The sequence below is a fragment of the Bos javanicus genome, chromosome 10 (assembly GCF_032452875.1).
Source record: "Bos javanicus breed banteng chromosome 10, ARS-OSU_banteng_1.0, whole genome shotgun sequence".
Taxonomy (NCBI): domain Eukaryota; kingdom Metazoa; phylum Chordata; class Mammalia; order Artiodactyla; family Bovidae; genus Bos; species Bos javanicus.
Window position 1 is genome coordinate 36,085,220 of NC_083877.1, and position 22,420 is coordinate 36,107,639.

The 22,420-nt window shown below is 53.8% G+C and overlaps 1 protein-coding gene across 2 annotated transcripts; it reads left to right on the forward strand.

Annotated features, from left to right (window-relative positions):
* Positions 1-747: 747 nt before the first annotated feature.
* On the forward strand, positions 748-9,953 carry VPS18 (VPS18 core subunit of CORVET and HOPS complexes). Of its 2 annotated transcripts, XM_061430804.1 has the most exons (5): positions 748-1,617; positions 2,696-2,837; positions 5,652-5,743; positions 5,870-7,740; positions 8,609-9,953. In XM_061430804.1, the coding sequence occupies exons 1-5, from the start codon at positions 1,527-1,529 to the stop codon at positions 9,332-9,334; spliced, it is 2,922 nt and encodes a 973-aa protein (XP_061286788.1). In that variant the 5' UTR covers positions 748-1,526; the 3' UTR covers positions 9,335-9,953. The 2 variants fall into 2 exon arrangements, with proteins under 2 accessions (XP_061286788.1, XP_061286789.1); XM_061430805.1 differs by lacking the exons at positions 748-1,617; positions 2,696-2,837 and adding an exon at positions 2,843-2,932.
* Positions 9,954-22,420: the final 12,467 nt, after the last annotated feature.

The following is a 22,420-nucleotide window of genomic DNA, read 5'->3' on the forward strand; positions in this document are numbered from 1 at the left end:
AGGCTACAGTCCACGGGGTCACAAAGAGTAGGACAAGAGTGACTTTCACTTCACAATCAGCATTAACTACCTATTTATGGGCCCATCGCCCCTCTGGATTATGATCTTCCAGGACGGTTGTTGTACTTATCTCTGTGACCCCAGCACCTAACTCAAGGCCAGACAGAGAGTAAGTGCTCAACACGGAGGAGCCACTACGAACCAGAGAAAGAGACTGGATAGCACATAGCTTCCTATTGGCCGAGCCACCATCTCTGCCACTTTCTGGAAACTGGTGGGTCCCTGGATGTGGGAGAAGAGAGCCCAGGACCGCTTGCCTGTGCCGTGTGAAGGCAGGATTTAGGTGGCGTTTAGATTGAAGAAAGGAATGTTCTCCTGGGGACCTAGTGTGTGTGTTAGTCGCTTAGTCGTGTCCGACTCTTTGCGACCTCATGGACTGCAGCCCTCCAGGCTCCTCTGTCCATGGAATTCTCCAGGCAAGGGTACTGGAGTGGGTAGTCTTTTCCTTCACTGGGGACCTAGGGCAACGGACTATTTTTAAATGTGCGAGCGGGAGCTGACCAGAGAGGTTGAGTGGTCTTCTGCCGGAGGGAAGCCTGGGCGTGAAAAATGCTGGGGACCTTCTCAGAGGCTGAGGCTGGATTGCGCTGGGCGGGTCTGGGAAGGCGACTGAGAAAGCCAGGATTGCCTCCTGGTGTCAAAGTCTAGAACTGCAGCAGAGTCCAGGAGGGTGGGGCTTGTGTTCAGCGGGGCCCGTCCACCACCTAGGGGCTTCCTTGGTAGCTCAGTCGGTAAAGAAACTGCCTGCAGTGCAGGAGACCTGGGTTCAATCCCTGGGTCAGGAAGACCCCTGGAGAAGGAAATGGCAACCCACTCCAGTATCCTTGCCTGGAGAATCCCATGGACAGAGGAGCCTGGCGGGCTACATACAGTCCATGGGGTCACAAGAGTCGAACACGGTTTAGTGACTAAACCACCACCACCAGCTCGGACTCTCCGCAGCAGAGAACGGAGAACTCCGCTGGAGAGCCAGCTAGGCCATATCCCCGCCCGTCCGCCACCCGACCCCGCCCCTACCACCATCCGGCCCCGCCCACCGCAGCCCTCACTGCACCTCCCAAGGGCCGGCTCCGCGACGTTCCTGCGCCAGCAAACGTGGGCTTCTGAGAACCCGGAAGTTACGTTATAGGCGTGCGTCCCAGGGGCGGGAGTCAGCTGAGCTGCTCGGGCGACGTTGGGATCACCTGAGATCGGCTAAGGGGAACCGGTGCTCTCTTGGGGGCGTGAGTTGGGTGCAGGACTGCGTCAAATAAAGGAGGCGAGCTCTCTGATCTTCTCGCTCTATAAGGCGAGAGTGAAAAGATTCTTAGGATTTTAAAGAGGAGGAGTTGGCGGTGGCGGATTGCCAGGATCTGTCAGATTCCTGTCGAGGCTGGGGAGTCGCAGCTTCCAATCCGGGGAGACGGGGATCCCTGGGGGGAGCCCTGTTGTAATCCCTGGGACGGAGGACCCAGAGGCCGGGCACCATGGCGTCTATCCTGGATGAATACGAGGACTCCCTGTCCCGCTCGACCGTCTTGCAGCCCGGCTGCCCCAGCGTGGGCATCCCCCACTCGGGTAAGGGAAGTGAAGGCGCCGCTGCACCTCTCGGCTGTCCTGGCATCTGCATGGGAGGAGCGGAGCAGGTGGCTCCAAGAGCTCGGGTTCACCTCCTGGACCTGCAGTCTGGATTTAGGCCCTTGGTTCTCCTCAGGTTCTTATGGCCTCTAGGCGGTGGATGGTCGAAGTTTGTAAGAGCAGCAAGCACAGCCGCGTGATCTAGGCCATGCCACTAGAGTCCTTCTAAGAGGGAACTGGGACTCGGATAAGGAAGTGACTTGCTTAGAGGGCAGCACTTGGGAAAACTGAGAATAGGTTCAGATGAGAATAGGCTTCATCTGATTCAGTGTTTTTCCCATCAGTCCCCTTGTGGAGGTAAGAGAAAGAATGAGTAAAGAACTGGTGAAAGGGGAGTGTTGTAGTGGAAGGAGGGATGAGCCTAGAGGGAACTCTGTCACTGAACAGGGGAAAATGAAGTATCTTAAGCTTTTGGTAGAGCTGTTTGCAGCTGGATGGTAAGGGGAAGTTTTTGTAGAAAGTAGTACAGAGTTGGCAGAGGCATCTGAAGTGCTGGAATATTTTGAGTAGTGATAGAGAAATGAAAGTAAAGGCTAGAGAGAAAGTACCAGCAGTTTGTTAACCAACTGATTGGAAGGGTTTCTCAGGGATCCCTCTGCCCTCATTCTTCTGGAGATTCATTGAGAGCATTATTGCATGGGCAGGGAGGAGGGAAGAAAGTGGAACTAGACGACTTTAGTTGAGCTCGGATTGCTTGACCAAAGACTGATAAGGGAGAACACTCAAACTTTACCTCATTACCACCAGGAGCAGGTACATAGTGGTTTAATAGCGTCCCAAGGGTTCAAAGAATCAACCCCTTACTGCTTTCAGAGGTGTGGGAAGAGCCCAGAACCTATAATGTAGCGTAGGACTAATGTAGAAGTGATTAGTAAAGTGCTTGATATATTGATATTTAAAGTGTCACTAACCAACATCCTGGGGTAGGAATATGTTAGAAGAAGGTGGAGAGGAGCAATCTGCCTCTTCTTGCCCTTCCTCTGTTTCATAGTTAACCTTTCTTTTGCTTCTTGCCTAGGATATGTGAATGCCCAGCTAGAGAAGGAAGCGCCCATCTTCACGAAGCAGCGCATTGACTTTACCCCTTCCGAGCGCATCACCAGTCTTGTCGTCTCCTGCAATCAGCTCTGCATGAGCCTTGGCAAGGATACACTACTCCGGTAAATGAAGACCCAGAAGGTTTACGAGTGTAGGAAGTGGATTGGTGGTATTTTGGAACTGTTGATTGACCAGGCCTTTCTTCCATTCTGGGCAGGTGAAACAGTGATTTGGGATTTGGGGGAAATATCCTATCCTTTGCAGAGAGAACTGATGTAGTGCAGTAGACCTGGACTCAGAGCTCAGCTCTGCCACTTACAGCAATGGAATCTTGAGCAAGTCACCTGGTCTCTCTGAACACATCCCTTCATCTGTTACAGACTCTGTGTGTGTGTTTAGTCACCAAGTCATGTCCAACTCTTTGTGACCCCATGGACTGTAGCCCACCAGGCTTCTCTGTCCATGAGATTTCCCAGGCAAAAATACTAGAGTAGGTTGCTATTTCCTTCTCCAAGGGATTTTCTCAACCTAGGGATTGAGCCCCTGTCTCCTGTATTGCGGGCAAATTCTTTACCACTGGGCCACCAAGGAAGCCCATTATAGACAGTACCAACCCACAAAGTTAGTCAGGTAGATAAGTGGAACTGTCTAGAGTCCTGAAATAAATTCACTATAAGTAGAAATAAAATATCTCAATAAAACTGGAAATATCTCAAGTAAATGGAAATAATACATGACAAAAGGTGTTAGCAAAATTTTTTTATCTATTCAGAATAACCATCTGAGATGAAACAGAGCTAAATCTCTGTATCACAAAAATGAATTCTAAGTAGAATAATTATTTAAATATAAAAAAATAAGCAGTGTGAATATTAAAGAATATTTAATAAATTTCTGTGCCCTTGGGCTTAAGGGAGACCTTACTCAAGCTAGAAAATCAAGAATCCACAAAGGAAAAGGTAGATTTGACTATGTAATTTCTGTTATGACAGAATAAAAATAGAAAAGCATATGAGGCAGGTCAGGACAAAAGACAGTGGGAAAATAATGTTTTTCCATATATGACTAAAGATTTACATTCCTGTTCCTTAAAAAACCCTTTGAAATTAATAAGAAAAAGTTCAGTAGAAGAGGAAAGGTAAACAATATAAACAAGCAGTTCACAGAAGAGGAACTCCAAATTTCCAGTAAACATCTGAAAATAGTTTAAACCTGTGGGAAATGCACATTAAAATAACAGTAAGGGACTTCCCTGGTGGTCCGGTGATTAAGGCTCTGTGCTTCCAATGCAGGGGACGTGGGTTCAATCCCTGATTGGGGAACTAAGATCCCTCATGTTGTGCGGTATGGCCAAAAAATTGAAAAAAAAAAACAAAACAAAACAACTAAGATACTATTATTTTTAACCTGTAAGATTAGCAAGAGTTTAAAATGGCAATGCATGATGCTGGTGAAGATATAGAGAGATGAACTTATATATTGCTGGAAAGAGTATAAATTGCCACCACCTTTTGGAAAAGTAATGTCTGTTAAACTTTAAAATATCTGTGACATTTCCTGGCAGTCCCACTTTGGGGAATTCAAGTAATAGAAAGAAAACTACGAGTTTGAAAGGTATATATACAAGGATGTTGATTGCAGCCATGTTTCTGGTAGGAAAAAACTAGACCCAAGCTGAATGCCCATCAGTAGGAAAATGATTAAGTTATGATTCGGGCATAAAAGGAAATATTACGCAGTTATTAAAACAATGAGAGCTGTATCTGTTGACCCAGTGGAATGTTCATGATATCATTGAGAAAAGTAAGGTATAAATTATAAAAACAGTGGTAAAATAACTTTATGTTGTGAACATGGAGAAAGACGTTAATATCACTTTTTTCTGCTGGGAATAACAGGAATTTGGAAGGAAAGTCATTAACTTTTTCTTCGTACATACTTACTTTTTGTTTTTAAATTTGATTGTGTGGGGTCTTAGTTGTGGCACATGGGATCTTCAATGCGGGTCTCAGGCTCAGTTGCCCTGAGGTTTGTGGGATTATTAGTTCCCTGACCAGGGATCAAACTCGCATTCCCTGCATTGCAAGGTGGATTCTTAACCACTGGACCACCAGGGAAGTTCCCCTTCATACAATTTTGCATTGATTCTTTGGTTAGAATGAGCATATCATTTGAAAAGGTTTTAATAAGGGAAATACCTTAAATAGGGAATAACCTTAAGGAAATACCCATCAAGATTACTGTGAAGATTAATTGAGGTCATACTAGCTCAAGCTCTTAGCATGCTGCTGGGTATCTAGAAAGTGCTCAATAACCATTAGCTACTATTTGTGGTTCCCTTTTTACCCCAGCATTCTGGGATGTCCCTGCCCATCTTCCTGGAGGCACTGGGGGTGTGTTGAGCAGAAGCAAAATACTTCTGCTTAGTGATTTCTCAAAATGAAGTAGATTCTCAGAGCTGAGGGTTCTGAAGGAGGACCCCTATGTGTTTCAGAGTTCCCTTGGGATTGTATTCAGAATTTTATGTGTCTGTGTAGATTTCAAGGAGGAAAGGTTGTGCCTTTCATCTGATTATAAAGAGGTCTGCTGCTGCTGCTGCTGCTGCTAAGTCGCTGTAGTTGTGTCTGACTCTGTGCGACCCCATAGACGTACCCCACAAGGCTCCCCCGTCCCTGGGATTCTCCAGGCAAGAACACTGGAGTGGGTTGCCATTTCCTTCTCCAATGCATGAAATTGAAAAGTGAAAGTGAAGTCGCTTAGTCGTGTCTGATTCTTAGTGACCCCATGGACTTTAGCCAACAAGGCTCCTCCATCCATGGGATTTTCCAGGCAAAGTACTGGAGTGGGGTGTCAGTGCCTTCTCCATAAAGAGGTCTGTGATTCAAAAAAAGGCTCTGCCCTCCTCTGGAGTCATGCTCTGACTCTTGTCTTGACAGCATTGACTTGGGCAAAGCAAATGAACCCAACCACATGGAGCTGGGGCGCAAGGATGATGCCAAAGTTCACAAGATGTTCCTGGACCCCACTGGTGAGTGGTGCTAGAGTTCTGAGGTGGGGGTGGGGACTTTTGAGGGCAGGTCACTGCCGGGGTGGGTGGGACCTGAGGGTGGGAAAGGCAGCATCCTCTAGGGTGCCATGCTTTGCCCTCCTCCAGGTTCTCATCTGCTGATCGCTCTGAGCAGCACTGAGGTCCTCTATGTGAATCGTAATGGACAGAAGGTTCGGCCCCTGGCACGCTGGAAGGGGCAGCTGGTGGAGAGTGTGGGCTGGAATAAGGCCCTGGGCACTGAGAGCAGCACGGGTCCCATCCTGGTTGGCACCGCCCAAGGGCAGATCTTTGAAGCAGAGCTTTCGGCCAGCGAGGGTGGGCTTTTTGGCCCTGCCCCGGATCTCTACTTCCGTCCATTGTACGTGCTAAATGAAGAAGGGGGCCCAGCACCTGTGTGCTCCCTTGAGGCTGAGCGGGGCCCTGAAGGGCGTGGTTTTGTCATCGCCACCACTCGGCAGCGCCTCTTCCAGTTCATAGGCCGAGTGGCGGAGGGAGCTGAGGCCCAGGGTTTCTCGGGGCTCTTTGCTGCCTATGCTGACCACCCACCCCCATTCCGTGAGTTCCCCAGCAGTCTGGGCTACAGCGAGCTGGCCTTCTACACCCCCAAGTTGCGCTCTGCACCCCGGGCCTTCGCCTGGATGATGGGAGATGGCGTGTTGTATGGATCGTTGGACTGCGGGCGTCCGGACTCCCTGCTGAGTGAGGAGCGGGTCTGGGAGTACCCAGAGGGGGTGGGTCCCGGGGCCAGCCCACCCCTGGCCATTGTCCTGACCCAGTTCCACTTCCTGCTGCTGCTGGCAGACCGGGTGGAGGCAGTGTGCACGCTGACGGGACAGGTGGTCCTGCGGGACCACTTCCTGGAGAAGTTTGGGCCGCTGAAGCACATGGTGAAGGACTCCTCCACGGGTCACCTGTGGGCCCACACCGAGCGGGCTGTCTTCCGCTACCACGTACAGCGGGAGGCACGGGATGTCTGGCGCACCTACCTAGACATGAACCGCTTCGACCTGGCCAAGGAGTATTGTCGAGAGCGGCCTGACTGCCTGGACACAGTCCTGGCCCGGGAGGCTGACTTCTGCTTCCGCCAGCGTCGCTACCTGGAGAGCGCTCGCTGCTATGCCCTGACTCAGAGCTACTTTGAAGAGATTGCCCTTAAATTCTTGGAGGCCCGACAGGAGGAGGCGCTGGCCGAGTTCCTGCAGCGAAAACTGGCCAGTTTGAAGCCTGCCGAACGAACCCAGGCAACCCTGCTGACCGCGTGGCTGACGGAGCTCTACTTGAGCCGGCTCGGGGCCCTGCAGGGTGACCCCGACGCCCTGAACCTCTACCGGGAAACCCGTGAGCGCTTCCGCTCCTTCCTCAGCAGCCCTCGCCACAAGGAGTGGCTCTTTGCCAGCCGGGCCTCCATCCACGAGCTGTTGGCCAGCCACGGGGACACGGAGCACATGGTGTACTTTGCTGTGATCATGCAGGACTACGAGCGCGTGGTGGCTTACCACTGCCAGCATGAGGCCTACGAGGAGGCCTTGGCCGTGCTGGCCCGCCACCGTGATCCCCAGCTCTTCTACAAGTTTTCACCCATCCTTATCCGTCACATCCCTCGCCAGCTGGTGGACGCCTGGATTGAGATGGGCAGCCGGCTGGATGCCCGGCAGCTCATCCCTGCCCTGGTGAACTATAGCCAAGGTGGCGAGGCCCAGCAGGTGAGCCAAGCCATCCGCTACATGGAGTTCTGCGTGAATGTGCTGGGCGAGACCGAGCAGGCTATTCACAATTACCTGCTGTCGCTCTATGCCCGGGGCCAGCCAGCCTCACTGCTGGCCTACCTGGAGCAGGCCGGGGCCAGCCCACATCGCGTGCATTATGATCTCAAGTATGCGCTGCGGCTCTGTGCTGAACACGGCCACCACCGTGCTTGTGTCCACGTCTACAAGGTCCTGGAGCTGTATGAGGAGGCTGTGGACCTGGCCCTGCAGGTGAGCCGGTGATCCTTGACCCCATCTGGGAGAGAGGACTAGAAAGCAAGACATGCTGAAAGTTGGGGGGGTTGGACCGTGGCTAAGGGGTGCTGGCCTCTCTCGCAGAGGAGCTGTTGTATAGAGGTGAAGAACACGACTCAGAAGTCAGGGTTTGAATTCTGGCTCTGTCTCGTACTAGGCTGTGTGACCTCAGACTGGTTTCTGAACCTCTTTTTGCCTCAGGTTATTCAGCTGCAAAATGGGGTTAATATAATAAGCACTTCCCTCACAGGTGAGTTCTGCATACATGCTAGCCACAATTGCAGAATGGGAAGATGCTGAGTTGCATTGCTCAGATCATGAATTATCACCTATTTAGGATTATAGAAAGTGCTATTTAAAATTTGAGGGAATTTCCTAGTGGTCCAGTGGTTAGGACTGTGCATTTTCACTGCCAAGGGCGCAGGTTCAATCCCTGGTCAGGGAACTAATATCCTGCCAACCATGCATTTCAGTCAAAAGAAAAAAAAAAAATCATATTCCTGGGTTTGAATCCAAGACTTACTGAATCAGAATGTCTGGGTGAGGGCCCAAAAATCTGTATTTTGGGTATTTCCTGAGGTGATTTTTAACTTAACTAATATTGCAGGCCCACCATTAATAAGTAGCATTTGCATAGCTCTGACAGGGACAGGCCCGTTACTGACAGGCCTTCCTGTTTCAGGTTCCTTCCTGTTTCATTAGCCCCTATTTCAGCTCCCAGAAGCCCGATCTTTCTCGTTGCCAGGAGTGCTGGGCATCTGTTCTCTTGGGCATCTGTCTTTCCCACAGACTCTGCCCTGAGTGGGGAGGGGACTTGACCCTAACACTCTCAGCTTCCCCACAGGTGGATGTGGACCTGGCCAAGCAGTGTGCTGACCTGCCTGAGGAAGACGAGGAGCTGCGCAAGAAGCTGTGGCTAAAGATTGCGCGGCACGTGGTGCAGGAGGAGGAAGATGTACAGACGGCCATGGCCTGCCTGGCCAGCTGCCCCCTGCTCAAGATTGAAGATGTGCTGCCTTTCTTTCCTGACTTCGTCACCATTGACCACTTCAAGGAGGCCATCTGCAGCTCACTGAAGGCCTACAACCACCACATCCAAGAGCTACAGCGAGAGATGGAAGAGGCCACAGCCAGTGCCCAGCGCATCCGGAGAGACCTGCAGGAGCTGCGGGGCCGCTATGGCACCGTAGAGCCCCAGGACAAATGTGCCACCTGCGACTTTCCCCTGCTCAACCGCCCCTTTTACCTCTTCCTCTGTGGCCACATGTTCCATGCTGACTGCCTGCTGCAGGCTGTGCGGCCTGGCCTGCCGGCCTACAAGCAGGCCCGGCTCGAGGAGCTGCAGCGAAAGCTAGGGGCTGCTCCACCCCCTGCCAAGGGCTCTGCCCGGGCTAAGGAGGCTGAGGGGGGCACTGCTGCTGGGGTGCCCAGCCGGGAACAGCTCAAGGCTGACCTGGATGAACTTGTGGCCGCTGAGTGCGTGTACTGTGGGGAGCTGATGATCCGCTCTATTGACCGGCCCTTCATCGACCCCCAGCGCTACGAGGAGGAGCACCTCAGTTGGTTGTAGGAAGATGTCAACCCCGATAGGCGGGCAGGCAGTTGAGGGGCTGTCCCTTCTTGGGAAAGCCACAGCATTATCTGTGCTCAATCTCCTGGAGGCTGCTGGGCTGGGACGGTGGTGGGGGGACTGCACCTATCCCTGTTGCCCTCGGGTATCAGCTGATGCTTTCTGCCAGCTGCCTGTGCTGGTCTTCAGAGCTGCCTCAGAGCTGCTGTTTTGCCCAGGCCATAAGCCTGCTTCCCAGTAGAGGGCCATAGCCTGGAGAAATCAGAATTGTGACCCCATCACTATCCCCATGCGTGTAACAGCTCTTTTCCTTTTCACTCTCCACACACCTGTTCTCCTGGAGCATTACCTCCTATCCTAGCCTTCCCTTTCACTGTGGCTTGTCTCTCTCAGAAGCGCTCTCTTCTGTCTGCCTCTCGGTCCCACAGGTGAAAAGGCCAGCCCCCCAAGCCCTGGGCATGGGTTGCGGTGAGAGGTGGGGCTGATGGTGGGCCTGCCCTTGTGCACACACTGTCTGGGGCTCCAGTGTGAGGGGTGCCCTGGGGCAGAGAGCCTCCTGGAGGACAGTGGGAGATGGTGATGAGGTGGAGAGCATTAAACTGTCTGCATTGCCCTGGTACTCTGGAGTTGGTGCCTTTGTGTTGATGCTGGGGAGAGCAGTGTGTGAGTGATCTCCAAGACGGGCTGGGGTGCCACAGGAAGCTGCCAAGGCCCTGTATACTTTCAAGCCTTGGCCCTTTTTCCTCCTGGAGATGTGACAGGATGATTTTTTGATTCTTTGCCTTCACTCTGTTCTTTCTGACTCCAAGCTTGGGTTGGGCTTTAAGGCCTACCCTCCCAAGTCTGGGCTTCCCTGGTAACTCAGCTGGTAAAGAATCCACCTGCAATGCAGGAGATCCCAGTTCGATTCCTAGGTCAGGAAGATCTCCTGGAGAAAGGATAGGCTACCCACTCTAGTATTCATGGGCTTCCCTGCTGGCTCAGATGGTAAAGAATCTGCCTGCAATGCGGGAGACCTGGGTTCGATCCCTGGGTCGGGAAGATCCCCTGGAGGAGGGCATGGCAACCCACTCCAGTATTCTTGCCTGGAGAATCCCATGGACAGAGGAGCCTGGCGGGCTACACACCTTGGGGTTGCAAAGAGTCTCAACTGAGCAACTCAGCACAGCACTCCCAAGTCTAGGTGCAGGGTCTGTTCTTCCCCTTGGCCAGCAGATGGTGCTGCTCCCCACAGAACTCTCCACACTCAGGCAGCTGGGGGCGCTGACTTCTCAAGTCTTGGTCTGTTCCCTCCCTGGTTGTCCCAGGAGTTTTCTGCTAATCTCAATGCCTAATCATAAATCTAAGCCCCTCATTCTTCCTACCTCCACTGGCTCATGTTAGATTTTGTTAGAATTTGCTTGCCTGTCTCTTCACCAGCCTGGAACCCTGCCTTCTCAACTTCTGCCCAATTTTGATACTGCCCTACAATCGATGTTTGTTTCATTTTTTTCATGGAGTCTTAACCACTGGACCACCAGGGAAGTCCCTTAACCGTAATGCAGAGGTCCACCATGGAGGTGAGACTGCTGCTGCCGCCATCCATAGCATTTGGCAGATATGTTTTCTCCCTATCTAGCTCCTATGACCTACCCATCCCCCCCAACTTATACTTCTTTAGTTGTGGCTTGAGGCTAAGCCCTAGGAAGTCCTGAAGCAGGGCCTTCCTGTGACATCAGCTGAGCACCCTTTGCTCCATGGACTAGTGTTCACAGTCCACTGCCCAGCTTTATGGGTGTGGTCAGTCAGCTGCCCAGACTGAGACGAAATAACTAGTGAGTGTTCCTGGAATCAGGCTGGGGTCAAGTCACCTGGCTAGTGATGGCAGGCTTCTCTCTCTTGCCCGGGCAGCCTAATCCTCTCCCAAGACATTTATCCTCTGCAGTTCTGGGAGAATCTTGTCCTGCTGATTTCTTCCCCAACCACTAGAACAACAGGGTTTGTTCATGGCCCCTGCCAAGGGATAGGGCCAGAAGCTGTCCATCTTTGATGAGCCTCAGACTCTCCATCTTCCCCCTGAAACAAGAATGGAAACAAAGGGGACCCTACCCATCCTAATCCTGTTCGCTTTCCAGTGCCCCAGGAAGATTTGGGGGGCCTCCTGCTCCCTTCCTCTCCATGTGGCCTAAGGCTCCCCTCACACCTAGACATGCCCAGTCCAGGGCTCAGGGTAATGCTCCCCACTGTCTGCTAGGTAAATCTTGGCCTACCACTGGCCTGGTCACTTGCTTACTTGGAACAGCTTGAGGCTTCTGTTTTTGCACATAATGTGTGCCTAATAACATGTTAGTTAAGCAAAGGCTGCCCTACTGTTCCCTCCTCCCAGAAGACTTGGCTAAGACAACCTGGGACACCCCTGCCCCTTCTGTCCTTTCTTAAGCCTGCCCATCTGGTCCTAGGCTGCTTCCTCTTTCCTGGAAAAAGGCCCCAATCTTCTCTGGCACCAACAGAATGGGGTTCCGTTGAGTCAGGGCAACGGGAAGCCACGGCTCTTAGATCCCTGGAAACCAAGCAAGGCCTGGAGTGGAGGGAAGAGAGAAGGCCCTCGGGGCCTTGGCCCTAAGCCTGGGGGAAGGACCAAGAGGGGGTGGGGTGGGGTGGGGGAGCAGCTGCGTGGGCAGGGGCCAAGATGAATGAGCTGCTTCTGGAGCGGTCACTGGAAATAGGAGGAGTGGCCACAGTCAGTGACGCTGGGATCAGGGCAGGAGGCCTGTAAACAAGGAAGCCACCTGGGGGAGATGCAGGGCGGCCACTGGTCCTGGGGAGCAGGTGCTTCCTGAGGCCCGCCCTTGAGAGGGCCCTTGTGGGGGGGCTGCGGGGGGCGCCTGGCTGAGTCAGCAGCGGGCACTAGGGGGCGCTGTCTACTGGCTTCCCTAACCCACCAGCTCCTTTCCTCTGCCCCAGGGGGAGTGGCCCCGAGGGTGTGCCCGCCCCACGTCTGAGGCTCGGCCGACTGCCCACCGCCCTTCTCCTGGCCAAAGCTAACCCTGGCAGGGAGGGCGCAGGGCTCAGAGCCCGGACAGCCCGGGAGTGAGTTCATTCCCCAGGGACCACCGCCTCCCAGCAGTTCCTGCTCAGCCCCCTCTTGCCCCGCTGCGCCCAACTCGTGTCGCAGGCGGGACACCCTAACCCCATTGGTTGGGAGGGGGCCACCAGGCTCCAGGCTGCCCTTGGCGCTGCCCCCCTGGCGCCAGGGAAACAAAAGGTTAGGGGGCCCAGAGGGAGTTATCTGGCCCCACTACTAACACCGGGAGAGGGGGCAGGGAAGGGGGCCAAGAGGGGCACACCTCCTCCTCACTCCCTCAACTCTGCAGATTCTTCGAGACACTTTCACAGGCGGAAATTCCCAGAGGTCAGAGGAGGGAAACGGTTAATTCCTTTTATTCAATGGGTCCCCCCTACTCGCCTCCCCCCAACTTCCTCCCTCCACTTCCCGCCCCCCCCTGTGTGAACAGGAAGTGGAGAGGAAAAGGCTTTGAGCAGTGCAGCTGGGAGCAGGAGGCAGGGAGTGGGCGGCAGGCTTAGTGCCAGCCCTGCCCCTCACGGTTACTTGCTGGAGGGCCAGACCCACTGTGGTCTGGGAAAGAACCTGCAGTCCCGCGGGCGGGTGGCAGCAGAGCCGGGAAACAGCCTTGAGTGCGAGCGCCCTTCCCTCAGCCTGCTTCCAGGTCAGAGGCTGTTGCACCGAGGGTGCAAAGCGTCCTCGGCCGAGACCCAGCTGCCCTTGCCACTGCAGCCCCACCCCCACTGCAGGCTGGGCATCCCGAGGCTGGCAGGCATCTCTTCAGGCAGCCGCCGGTCCTGGCACCGGCTCCAGCCACTCAGCCCCTTGGCCCTGCCAGTTCTTTGAAGCTCATGCAGCGCTTCCTGTTTGGGGCAGGCGATGCCAGGGCCCCTCCCCCACCATTGTTCTGTAGAGACCATAGGTCCATCTGTTGCCCCATGGTGGGGCCCCTAGGCAGTGCCACAGGGGAGCAGCCCCACAAAGGACCCTGCTGGCAAGCTTTGCTTACATGGAGTGAGGCTGGGCCCTGCAGCAGGTTGAGGGTGAATGGTGGTCAGAGGCAGGGCCAGGATGAGCAGTGGGACAGAAGGAGAATGCTAGATAGTTATAGGGCCACCCTCTGCTTCCTCCTTCACCTAGAGCATGGAGACTACACATGCTGGGAGCTATGCATGCTGAAGCCACCAGGAGAGGGACACCATTCTTACGCCCAGCTTCCAAAATGGAAAACGGAGGCACAGGGACAACTCTGTCTAGGGCTGGCCCATAAAGGAGCACCAAGTAGGGTCCTTCTTTCAAGGTGATTAGCCTTGCCCACTGAATGCCCTCTATTAGGGGCTTTCCTGTGAGCAGCTTTGCCTTTTCTCAGCTTTCACCTTGAAGTAGGCTGTGAACTGAGCAGCAGGAGCCAAGAGGTCATAGGAGGTTAGGGTGGTCCTTGGCTGGCGACCACAACAAGCCCAAGCAGGCCTGGAAGAAAAGGAGAAAGGGACATAGGTTTGACCCCCAGGAAGGTGGGTGCTACTTCTGGTTTCCAGGCTGCTGTGGCCAAAGGTCTATTTGTGTTTCCCGGGTGGAGAGGCAAGTGCCATGTGTCTCTAACTCACCTCCTCTGCCGAGGCCTGATCTCATGGCTCTGACCTTAACCTGCTTCCTGCCATAGGGCTAGGAGCCCAGACATGGCTTCCTGCATTTCCCTCACTAGATCCTCTGGCTTCTCTCCCCAGCCCAGGACCTGCCTTGATCACGGCTCCCAGAAGGTCAGAGTTGCAGGGACCTCAGGTGGAGGTCATAGAGTGCTGTGGGACCCTTATTCAAATAAAAGCGTCCCTTATGGATGTCCACTACCTTATATTGATATGCTGAGCTTCCCTGATGGGATCTGGGCTGGAAGAAGGCAGGGAACATCCCTACTCACCATCCTTTCTCCCCCATCCCAATTTCTATGAGATGCCAGGATGCCCAGAATCCAAGTTGGAAAAACCACTGAGCTGGCAACCCCACCTCCTGCTCTTATAGATGCTGAATCTAAGAGGAGAAATTTGTGATACACCAGGCTCCATCCAGGATCCAGTCCCTTCTCCGTGAGATTCAGCATCAGTCAGTAATGATCCCATACCTTCTGGGAGCCAGATGCGGTCCTAGACCCTTTATTGTGCTCGCTCTCCATCTCCAGTCAGGTGGGTTGAGCTGAGAGACAGGGAGGCGATCTGGAAAGAGCAAGTGCAAGTCTTTGCTGTACTATTTACCAGCTGTCAGTTTAATCACACCCTCAGAACCTCAATTTCTTCACCTGTTAAACTCAAACATAATAGACCTTGAGAGGCTCATGTGAGCCTAAGGGAGAGCAGGGCAGCACATCTGTGGTTAACCCAGGGCCCAGCGCCCACACACCCCTGATGCTTGCTTCACCTCCACTCTCCTTGTGCCTGTTCCTCTAGAGCTGAGAGTCTGTGACCCCCTCTCATGGCTCTCTCCTCGTGAACCCTTCTGATCACGTCGGAAATCCGAGTAGAAATGGAAGAAAGACGCTTACTTGAGATTTTTCTGCTTCTCAAAAGATGGTGGTTCTGGGGAGGAGAGGTTCAGGATGAGTATTCGAGACGAAGCCCTCAAGCATATAGAGTGTGGCCAGTGAGGTGGGACGGGGTGCTGTTGGGGGGCGGGGTCTGATCTCCTGAAGGAGAGAGGGCACTACTCCAGCTCCAGGGAACAGATATGAGAGGCTGAGGGGACTAGGCCAGGCACGGCTCTTCTGCCAGCTTGCCCTTCTGGTCCAGCCCAGAGCTTGCACAACAGCCTGGCTGGCTGGCACTCCCCAGAGAGCCTCAGGAAGTCCCCCTTGTCCCCCCTTGACCTTTGACCTTTTGGGCCTGCTGCAGGCCAGAATTCCAGGCAGCTGTCCTTTCTTTACCTTCTGTTCCTGGCGATTTCCCTTTAAGGCTGGGACTCAGAGACACCCCAGACCCCCACCTTACAGTTCATCTTTTTACATGCTCCCAGTACAGACCAGCTGGAGCCTCCCCTAGGGCAACTCGCTCTGTGAGCCAATGGGACCCCTGGCCACAAGCCAGGATCCTTGGCATCGGAACGGCCCTGTCTTTACAGGGGAGCCCCCCCAACAAGTGCTCCTGAACTCCAGACATCCGACTTTAGCCAAGCCCAACTTTTAGCCTTGTCTCAAAGTCCAGGGGGTAAAGCCAGAAACAGCAGACGGAACTCCTCTTCCTCCCCGTCATCCTCTGAGCACAGTCAGGAGAACCCTTGGTACTGTTCCACTTTAAACCATGTTCTACCTCACGGCACTTGGCTCCACAATCAAATAATTCCCTTTGGTTTTTCTAGCGGACTTTTTGCTTTTATTTTTTAGGGTTTCTAGGCCTTTTTTTTTTTTTTTAAAGCAATCAGTCTAAATTTGTCATCACACATCCCCCATTTCCGCCCCCAAGGGCCTCCTTTTCATCCCTTGGAATCTGGAAACCATATGTGTGGGCAGAAACCCCCCAGCATCCCCCAGGCACCCTGGCTAGGCTTGGCCTCCACAGGGGCAGCCTGATAGCTGGGGGAGAATCTAAGACCGGGCTGGGGCTGGAAAGGGAGTTTCTCTTTGGACCTTCCCAGCTCAGGCCATGGAGAAGCCGTGTGGTCTAGTGGTTAGGGCTGGAACACACGAGTTCTGTCCCCAGCCATCTCTTTGACTAATGCCAGAAGCCTGGGAAAGTCCCCTTGGTACCCAAGGGACTCAGTTTCCCCACCAGCTGACAGTCTCAGAGCTTCACTTGCTAGCTCATCTCCTATCTGCCTTGGTAAAGAGTTTTTGATCCAAAAATTTTTGCTCTGTCACAAGCTGTGTGATCTTGACAAATGGCTTCATCCTTCTGAACCTCAATTTCCTCTTCTGTTAATTAGAGAGTGTTATTCTGCCTGTCTCCTGGTTGTTTTTAGGCTTAAATAAGAAAACATACTCTCAAGGACCTAGCGTCAGGCCTGCTGTTAAAAAAAGCTCAATAAACAGTGGTTGTTATTGTTAGCAATAAGTAGAAATATGTAATGAGGTGGGAGTGTGTTCTCAGCAGGCATGGCTCCGAGGCCCAACCTGCCCCTGCCCCTCCTGCCTAGGCTGTCCGTCTGGACCTTCCATGGGCCTTCTCAGCTCTAGAAGGCGCAGGGATGCGTTACCAGTAACTGTGGATCAGGGCCGAGGCCCTGCTGCTCTTCCCTGTCTCCATGACGACCCCAGCCCCTCCCCTCCTTCCTTCCTAGGGAGCTTTCTGTTTACTGTAAACAGCTGCCCCAGCTCTGCCCTAGCCGATCCCGCCCAGGGCCAGCCAGACCCTCTCTGAAATGGGCACAGGCTAGATGTTTGAAGGTCTGGGCCCAGCATCTGGGCTCCACACAGCCTTGAACAGGCTCTGCTTGGCCACCTTGACCAAAGGGGAGGGAAGGAGGGGGAGAGGGGGTTACCTCAGACTAGGGCAGCCAAAGCCTCAGAGACAAGGAGCAGATGGAGCATAACTGAAGAGAACCATGTTGAGAGAGCCTGACAGAGAGACCTCTGGCTTAGCCTTGGACTGACCTGCGTTCAAATGCTCACCTAGATTTGCTTACTGTGTGACCTCAGGCTGGTCATTTAGCTTTTCTCGATTTCACTCAGTTTATTGATTTGTAAAATGGCGATTATGATACCTTCCTCAGAGGATTGGTTGGTATTTAGATTGGTGATAATGCATGTACATTATCATGGTGTATTGCCAGCCTGCGCTGATGATATCTGAATTTATTATTTCACCTCTCAGATGCTCTCATGCTCAGGGACCTTGCACGAATCCCTGTCTCTTCCACCACCTCACATGCCTCGGTCACACTAACCTGCAGGCTTGGGTATGTATACATGTAGCAAACACATACAAGCCAGGCAACGAAGTGAAACTCACAAGTGTCTGAGGCACGAGAGAATCTTCATGAAAGTGGAGGAAGAGTCGAGCTGTTTCCTAAGCCATTATTGGGCCTAAGTGACCCGTCATTGGAGCTGGGGCGTCTGTGTGTAACACCATCACCAGGTCACCAAATCTGCCTAATTGTGTCTCCAATCAGCCCCCAGGATCACACCCACTCTCCTCACTCAGTTGACCACAGTGCGGGAAGAAAGGGGACGCTGTTAGGGCATGGCTCCCCTTTCCTGGGGTCAAGCTTTTGGGGCAAGATGTCTGGGACGTGAGGGTCCTGGCTCCCAGCTCCCAAGGGGCCCACATTGGCTCCATTGATTCTCCAGCATCCTTGGAAGGACCAGCCAGTTAGTAGAGCCAAAAAGGGAAAAATACAGACCTGCCATTCCCCTGACCACCAGAACCAGGGCAGGCTGGGGTTAGGCAGGGGCATTCATTGATTTGAGTCATTCCCCACAGGACCATGAGTAAGTGTGGCTCTGGATTTCCAGGTCCTACTCCCCACCAAGAGGCCTGCCGGGGTCTTCCAGGACTGGGTCCCTGTTGGCCCCAGGTGTGGCCCTGGGGCTCCGCCTTGGACTTGGCTCATTATGGAACAGGGAGTCACAGCTGGGGAGACTTGCGGGCTTAGCTGACTCTGCCCCCACACCCCTTGGCTGACAACCGGGCCCAACTCTGGGGTTTCTGTCCTCACCAGGGCCTGGGCTGCATGAGGAAGGAGAGGAGCCCCCAGCACTAAGTCAGCCCATGGACAGGGCTGGAAATCCCCCACTTCTTACCTTGGCTGGTTGAGGAAACAGCCTCCCGGCAGAGGGCCGCCTCCCGCCAGGGACTTTTCTCTTGGGGTGACACAGCATCCAGGGCAGCTAGAGGGACCCCAGCCGCACTTCAACCAGCCTGGGGTATAGGGACCATCACACAAGACCACTTTCTCCCTGGTGGGAAGCATGGCAGCCAAAGGTCCTAGAACCCAACGGGAACATAGAGGGCCTGAGAGGGTGGGCAGGGAGAGGGGAGGCCACAGCGGGTAGTGATGGCCCGGAAAGTCCACAATGCTGGTGACGTACGGGCATCCGACCTGGCCCAAATGGTTCTGCACCCAGAGCTCACCAGCCCCTCCTCCACAGTTCCCTTCCCCCACCCAGTCTGGAAGCTCTCACTGATCTCCCAGAGTAGTGGTCTCCGAATTTTTTAGATTATAAATATCTCTGTATAGGTTATATTCCAGTCAAAACACATATTAAGTATTATTAAAGTTCAACTTATTTTTTAGATAAACAATTAATCTCAATAGAAATTCTATTTCCTCACCCCCTGGACAGATAGCCTTGCTCACCCCTGCACACAGCCCACTGTGGAGCTATCACACAGAGATAGGAGGGTCCTTTTCAGAGCTGACCATCCACTTTGCAGGAGGGTGCAGGGCATGGGAGGGCGCGGGCTAGTTTTCTAAATACATTTGCAAACCACAAACAATAGAGTAATCCACATCTAAAGCCCTTCCGTTTGTTGTTGTGAACCTTAAAAAAAAACCTGGTCATCTTAGGTAAGGCCTTATTGCTGCAATCCTGGTTATGCTAAAGCTCCCCGCCCCAAAAGCTCAGGCAGCCTCTCCCTAGAACCATAGCACCTCATGTAGAAAGTGAGCATTTATTGAGGAAGAATACAGAAGCCCAGGATGTATGTGTGTGTGTTGTATATCCACAAATGTGACTGTGCGCCTAGGATGTGCCATTCAGACAGAACTTACCCGATGGGCACTGCTGAGTGGCCTGCTCTTCCTGGCCCGCTAGAGGGAAGGCAGGCCCCAGATCCTCTCCCTGCCCTTGGGCATGTGACCCAGACCATGGATCAGCCCTCTTAGCAGGGAGCAGGGCCCCCTCAGGCAGAGGATAGGGGCCTGACTTTTCTCCCAAGGCCAGAGTTGTCACTGGCTCCAGCTGGCCTGGCTGGCTCTTGGGCCAGCGCTTCCTCCTTGGTTCAAAAGCCCTGCCCTGGAAGGGTGGCAGAGAGGGAGGGTGAAGGGAGGGCTCAACCTCCAGCCCCCTCCCCCCTCACTGACAGCTGTAATCTGCTTGGGAAAATCTCTTTTTTTTCCGCACAGGAAAAAATATTAGTTGTCCCGATAACAAGGAAAACAAAATCCAGCGCAGGGCATCAGAGACTTCCTGAGGCGGGAAACAATGTCCAGGGAGCTCAGTGGAGAAGCCCGAGCTGGGAGGCTGAGGGGGAGCCGAGAGAGGACACTGGTCCAGGCCTATCCGGCCAGCCGGCGGGGCGGGGAGGTGGGCGGGGGGGTTGGGGAGTGGGATGACAGATCGAGGAACTTGGAAAAAAGATTTCCCCCTCAAAACCTTGAAGTCTGAGCTGTTGAGCTATATCCGGGAAATGATTCAGGACCAGCGCACGTCCCTGAACCGGGTCGGGCTCCATCAGCTCAGGTGCTCTGAGTCTATCTCTCTTCCCTCCTGCTCCCCTGTTCTCCTGGTGTTGTCTGGGGGGCTGGGGGTGAGGTAGGAGGGTCCCTTCCTGGGGGCCCGAAAAGGCCATGGGAACCTCCCCAGCCATCTTGCCTTGTCTGCCCAGAGCCGCTTCCCTGGGTAACTTTCCGCTGGGTGAGGGGGTTTCACGAAGAGGAGGACTTTCCCAAAGTCCCCACCCCCAGGCCTAGGAGACTCTGTTGTCCATTTCCCTCTCCGCCCGGGGCACCTGCACTGTTTGGTCCAGTAGGCAAGACCTCTGATCGCCATGGGCTTGGGGGAGGGGGAGGTGAAGCCCTAGGGTTTAAAACAGGGCCCTGTGCTCCCAACAAGTGATAGTTCTCAACTCTGGCTGCACTCTGGGTCACTTAGGAATCTTTTGGAAAATACCAGTGCCTCCTAGGCCTCGTCCCAGATCGATTACATCAGAACCTCTAGGGAGCAGCTCAGGTGATTCTTATGTATAGTCAGGGCTGAGAACCCCTGCTCCATGAACCTGTGACCCTTTGGTCACTTGCTGGCTGATCCCCTTCACCTCTAGCATCAGCACTGGCCTCACAGGATTCTAGCCCCTCCGAATTTACCACCTTGCCGGTGGCTCCAGAGGTGCCCACAGAGTTCCCTGACCAGCTGGAGGCCAGCTGCCCAACCCAATAGCAGGTTCTGGGATACCCCGCCCCCTCCCTCTGCTCCTTCTCCTTCCCCCTGGGCAATGACGCCTGGGGCCTTTGTTCTCAGCCAACAGGAGTGTGACCAGAAACCTACCCGCAGCTTAATTACAGCCCCATTCACTGGCCATAGGCTGGCCACGGTCCATACTCAACCTGCCCAGCTCTCCCGCCCAGCATCCCCCACCCCCACCCCACCCCCTACGGCCTGCAGCCCAGGCAAGCCCAGCACAGCTCCTCTCTACCTCCCAGGGTCATCTCCAGTTTTGTTCTCAGGATGACCAGAGGATCCTTCCCCACAATGCCCTTAGCCCTTGCTGTCCACAAAACTTAGGGTCCTCAGGGAGATCTCTGCTCTGAGCCTTTGTGACTTTCCCCAGCAACCGGGGGGCCCTGCCAGAGTGCTGCTGCTGTGCCATGCCAAATACTGAGCTTACTCTAAAGTTAGACTATTTCTGATTCTTTTTTTTTTTTTCTTGGTTCATTTTTAAATGTTCATAAGCATGTCCCAGTCTCCTAAGAGCTTTGTCTACAAGGGGATGTGCACACACAGAAAGCCACAGCCCCTCCTCTCAAAGGCTTTCTCAAAACAGAGGGAGGGACTGTAATGAGCTATCACAAGGTAACTACCATCTAAATTCCTTGAAACCTTCTCATGAATTCCCCACCAGCACAGTGCATGGAGTATTTTGAACACTTCAGAAATGTTTGTTGAATGACTATTTGTTTCTTAAGTGGAGCACAGTATGCACCTGCCCTAGCTGCTGCTGCTGCTAACCTCCCCTAGCAGTACACATAAAAGATCTCTCGGGGGTCTGGGACAAGGTGGGGTTCCAGTGGCATCAGATGGGGGAGAGTGGAGGGTAGAATGAGCTGGGGCCTGGGGCCTGAGTGAAGAGAACTCACTAGGGTATTTTTTTGCTTCTGGCCAGGCTTTTACCAGGTGAAGGGCTTACAGGTCCTCAAGGTCTGTCCAGAGGGCCAGTGGGTTACCATTCCTTCTGTCCAAGTTGTCTTGCCCACCTGCAGAATCACCAGAGATCTTGAAAGGCTGGACTACAGACCAGGATTCTCCCTTCTTGGCCTGGGATTCTCAGGGGTCTCCCCTTTCCCCCTGGAGAAGACCACCCCGGCTCCCAACCTTCATCACAGCCCTTTCCAAACAGGTGGAAAATGCTGTGGACAAGTGGCCACCTGGCTACAGGAAAGGGGAAGCCCCAGTGCAGGTCCCTGGGGCTTCATCCTCCCCCAGGGGGAAATGATTGGCCAAGAAGCCACTGCCTGCTCCCCAGAAGCTAAGGCTCTGACCCTTGGCCTGGGCAGCACGCAGCAGGCTTCAGGAGCTTGGGGTGAGGGGGCTTAGAAGGGAGGGGCTCCAGTCCCAGCTGCCTAGCTTTGGGTACTAACAGGCCACGCCGGGGGCAGCCGAGATTGGGGGGGGGCACCACCACCTGCTTTTCCTTGTTTTGTTTTCAGGGCACTAATTACTGTGCTGAGCTCTGAGCTGCCTAATGAGGCCGTTTGGATTTCCTGTTGTTCTGGCTTCCCAAGACCCTTAAAGGGCCAGCATCACTCTAGGAGCGTGCCCGGTGGGACACCAAGTGCTCTGGTGAGGGTGAGCAAGAAGGGGCTATCCCCAGGCTTGGCCTGAATGCCAAGGGCAGTGAGGGGCTGATGCAGTAATTTCCCGGCCACCCTCTCGCCTTCCATGAGGACCTGCTCAGAAGTGCCCTTGCCGGAAGCAGGAGCTTCAGAACGTGTAGCCTGGCCAGAGTGTGCGGTGGGGGAAGGGAGAGGCAAGGAGGCCAGGACCAAGGAGGAAAGGCTGGTGATGTCACCAGTGCCCAGACTGTGAGAACCACTGCAGCACCAGGCAGGAGGGAAACGCGGTGACGTCCTGTTCCCCTCACCCTGGAAAATAAACACTTGTTGTCTGAGCAGCCAGCGCC

Bases quoted from the DNA above. Each gene is read 5' to 3' on its own strand.
- VPS18 (XM_061430804.1), top strand. From the start codon at position 1,527: ATGGCGTCTATCCTGGATGAATACGAGGACTCCCTGTCCCGCTCGACC. The intron at 2,838-5,651 runs GTAAATGAAGAC...TTGTCTTGACAG, and splicing joins GGCAAGGATACACTACTCCG to CATTGACTTGGGCAAAGCAA. The intron at 7,741-8,608 runs GTGAGCCGGTGA...GCTTCCCCACAG, and splicing joins CTGTGGACCTGGCCCTGCAG to GTGGATGTGGACCTGGCCAA.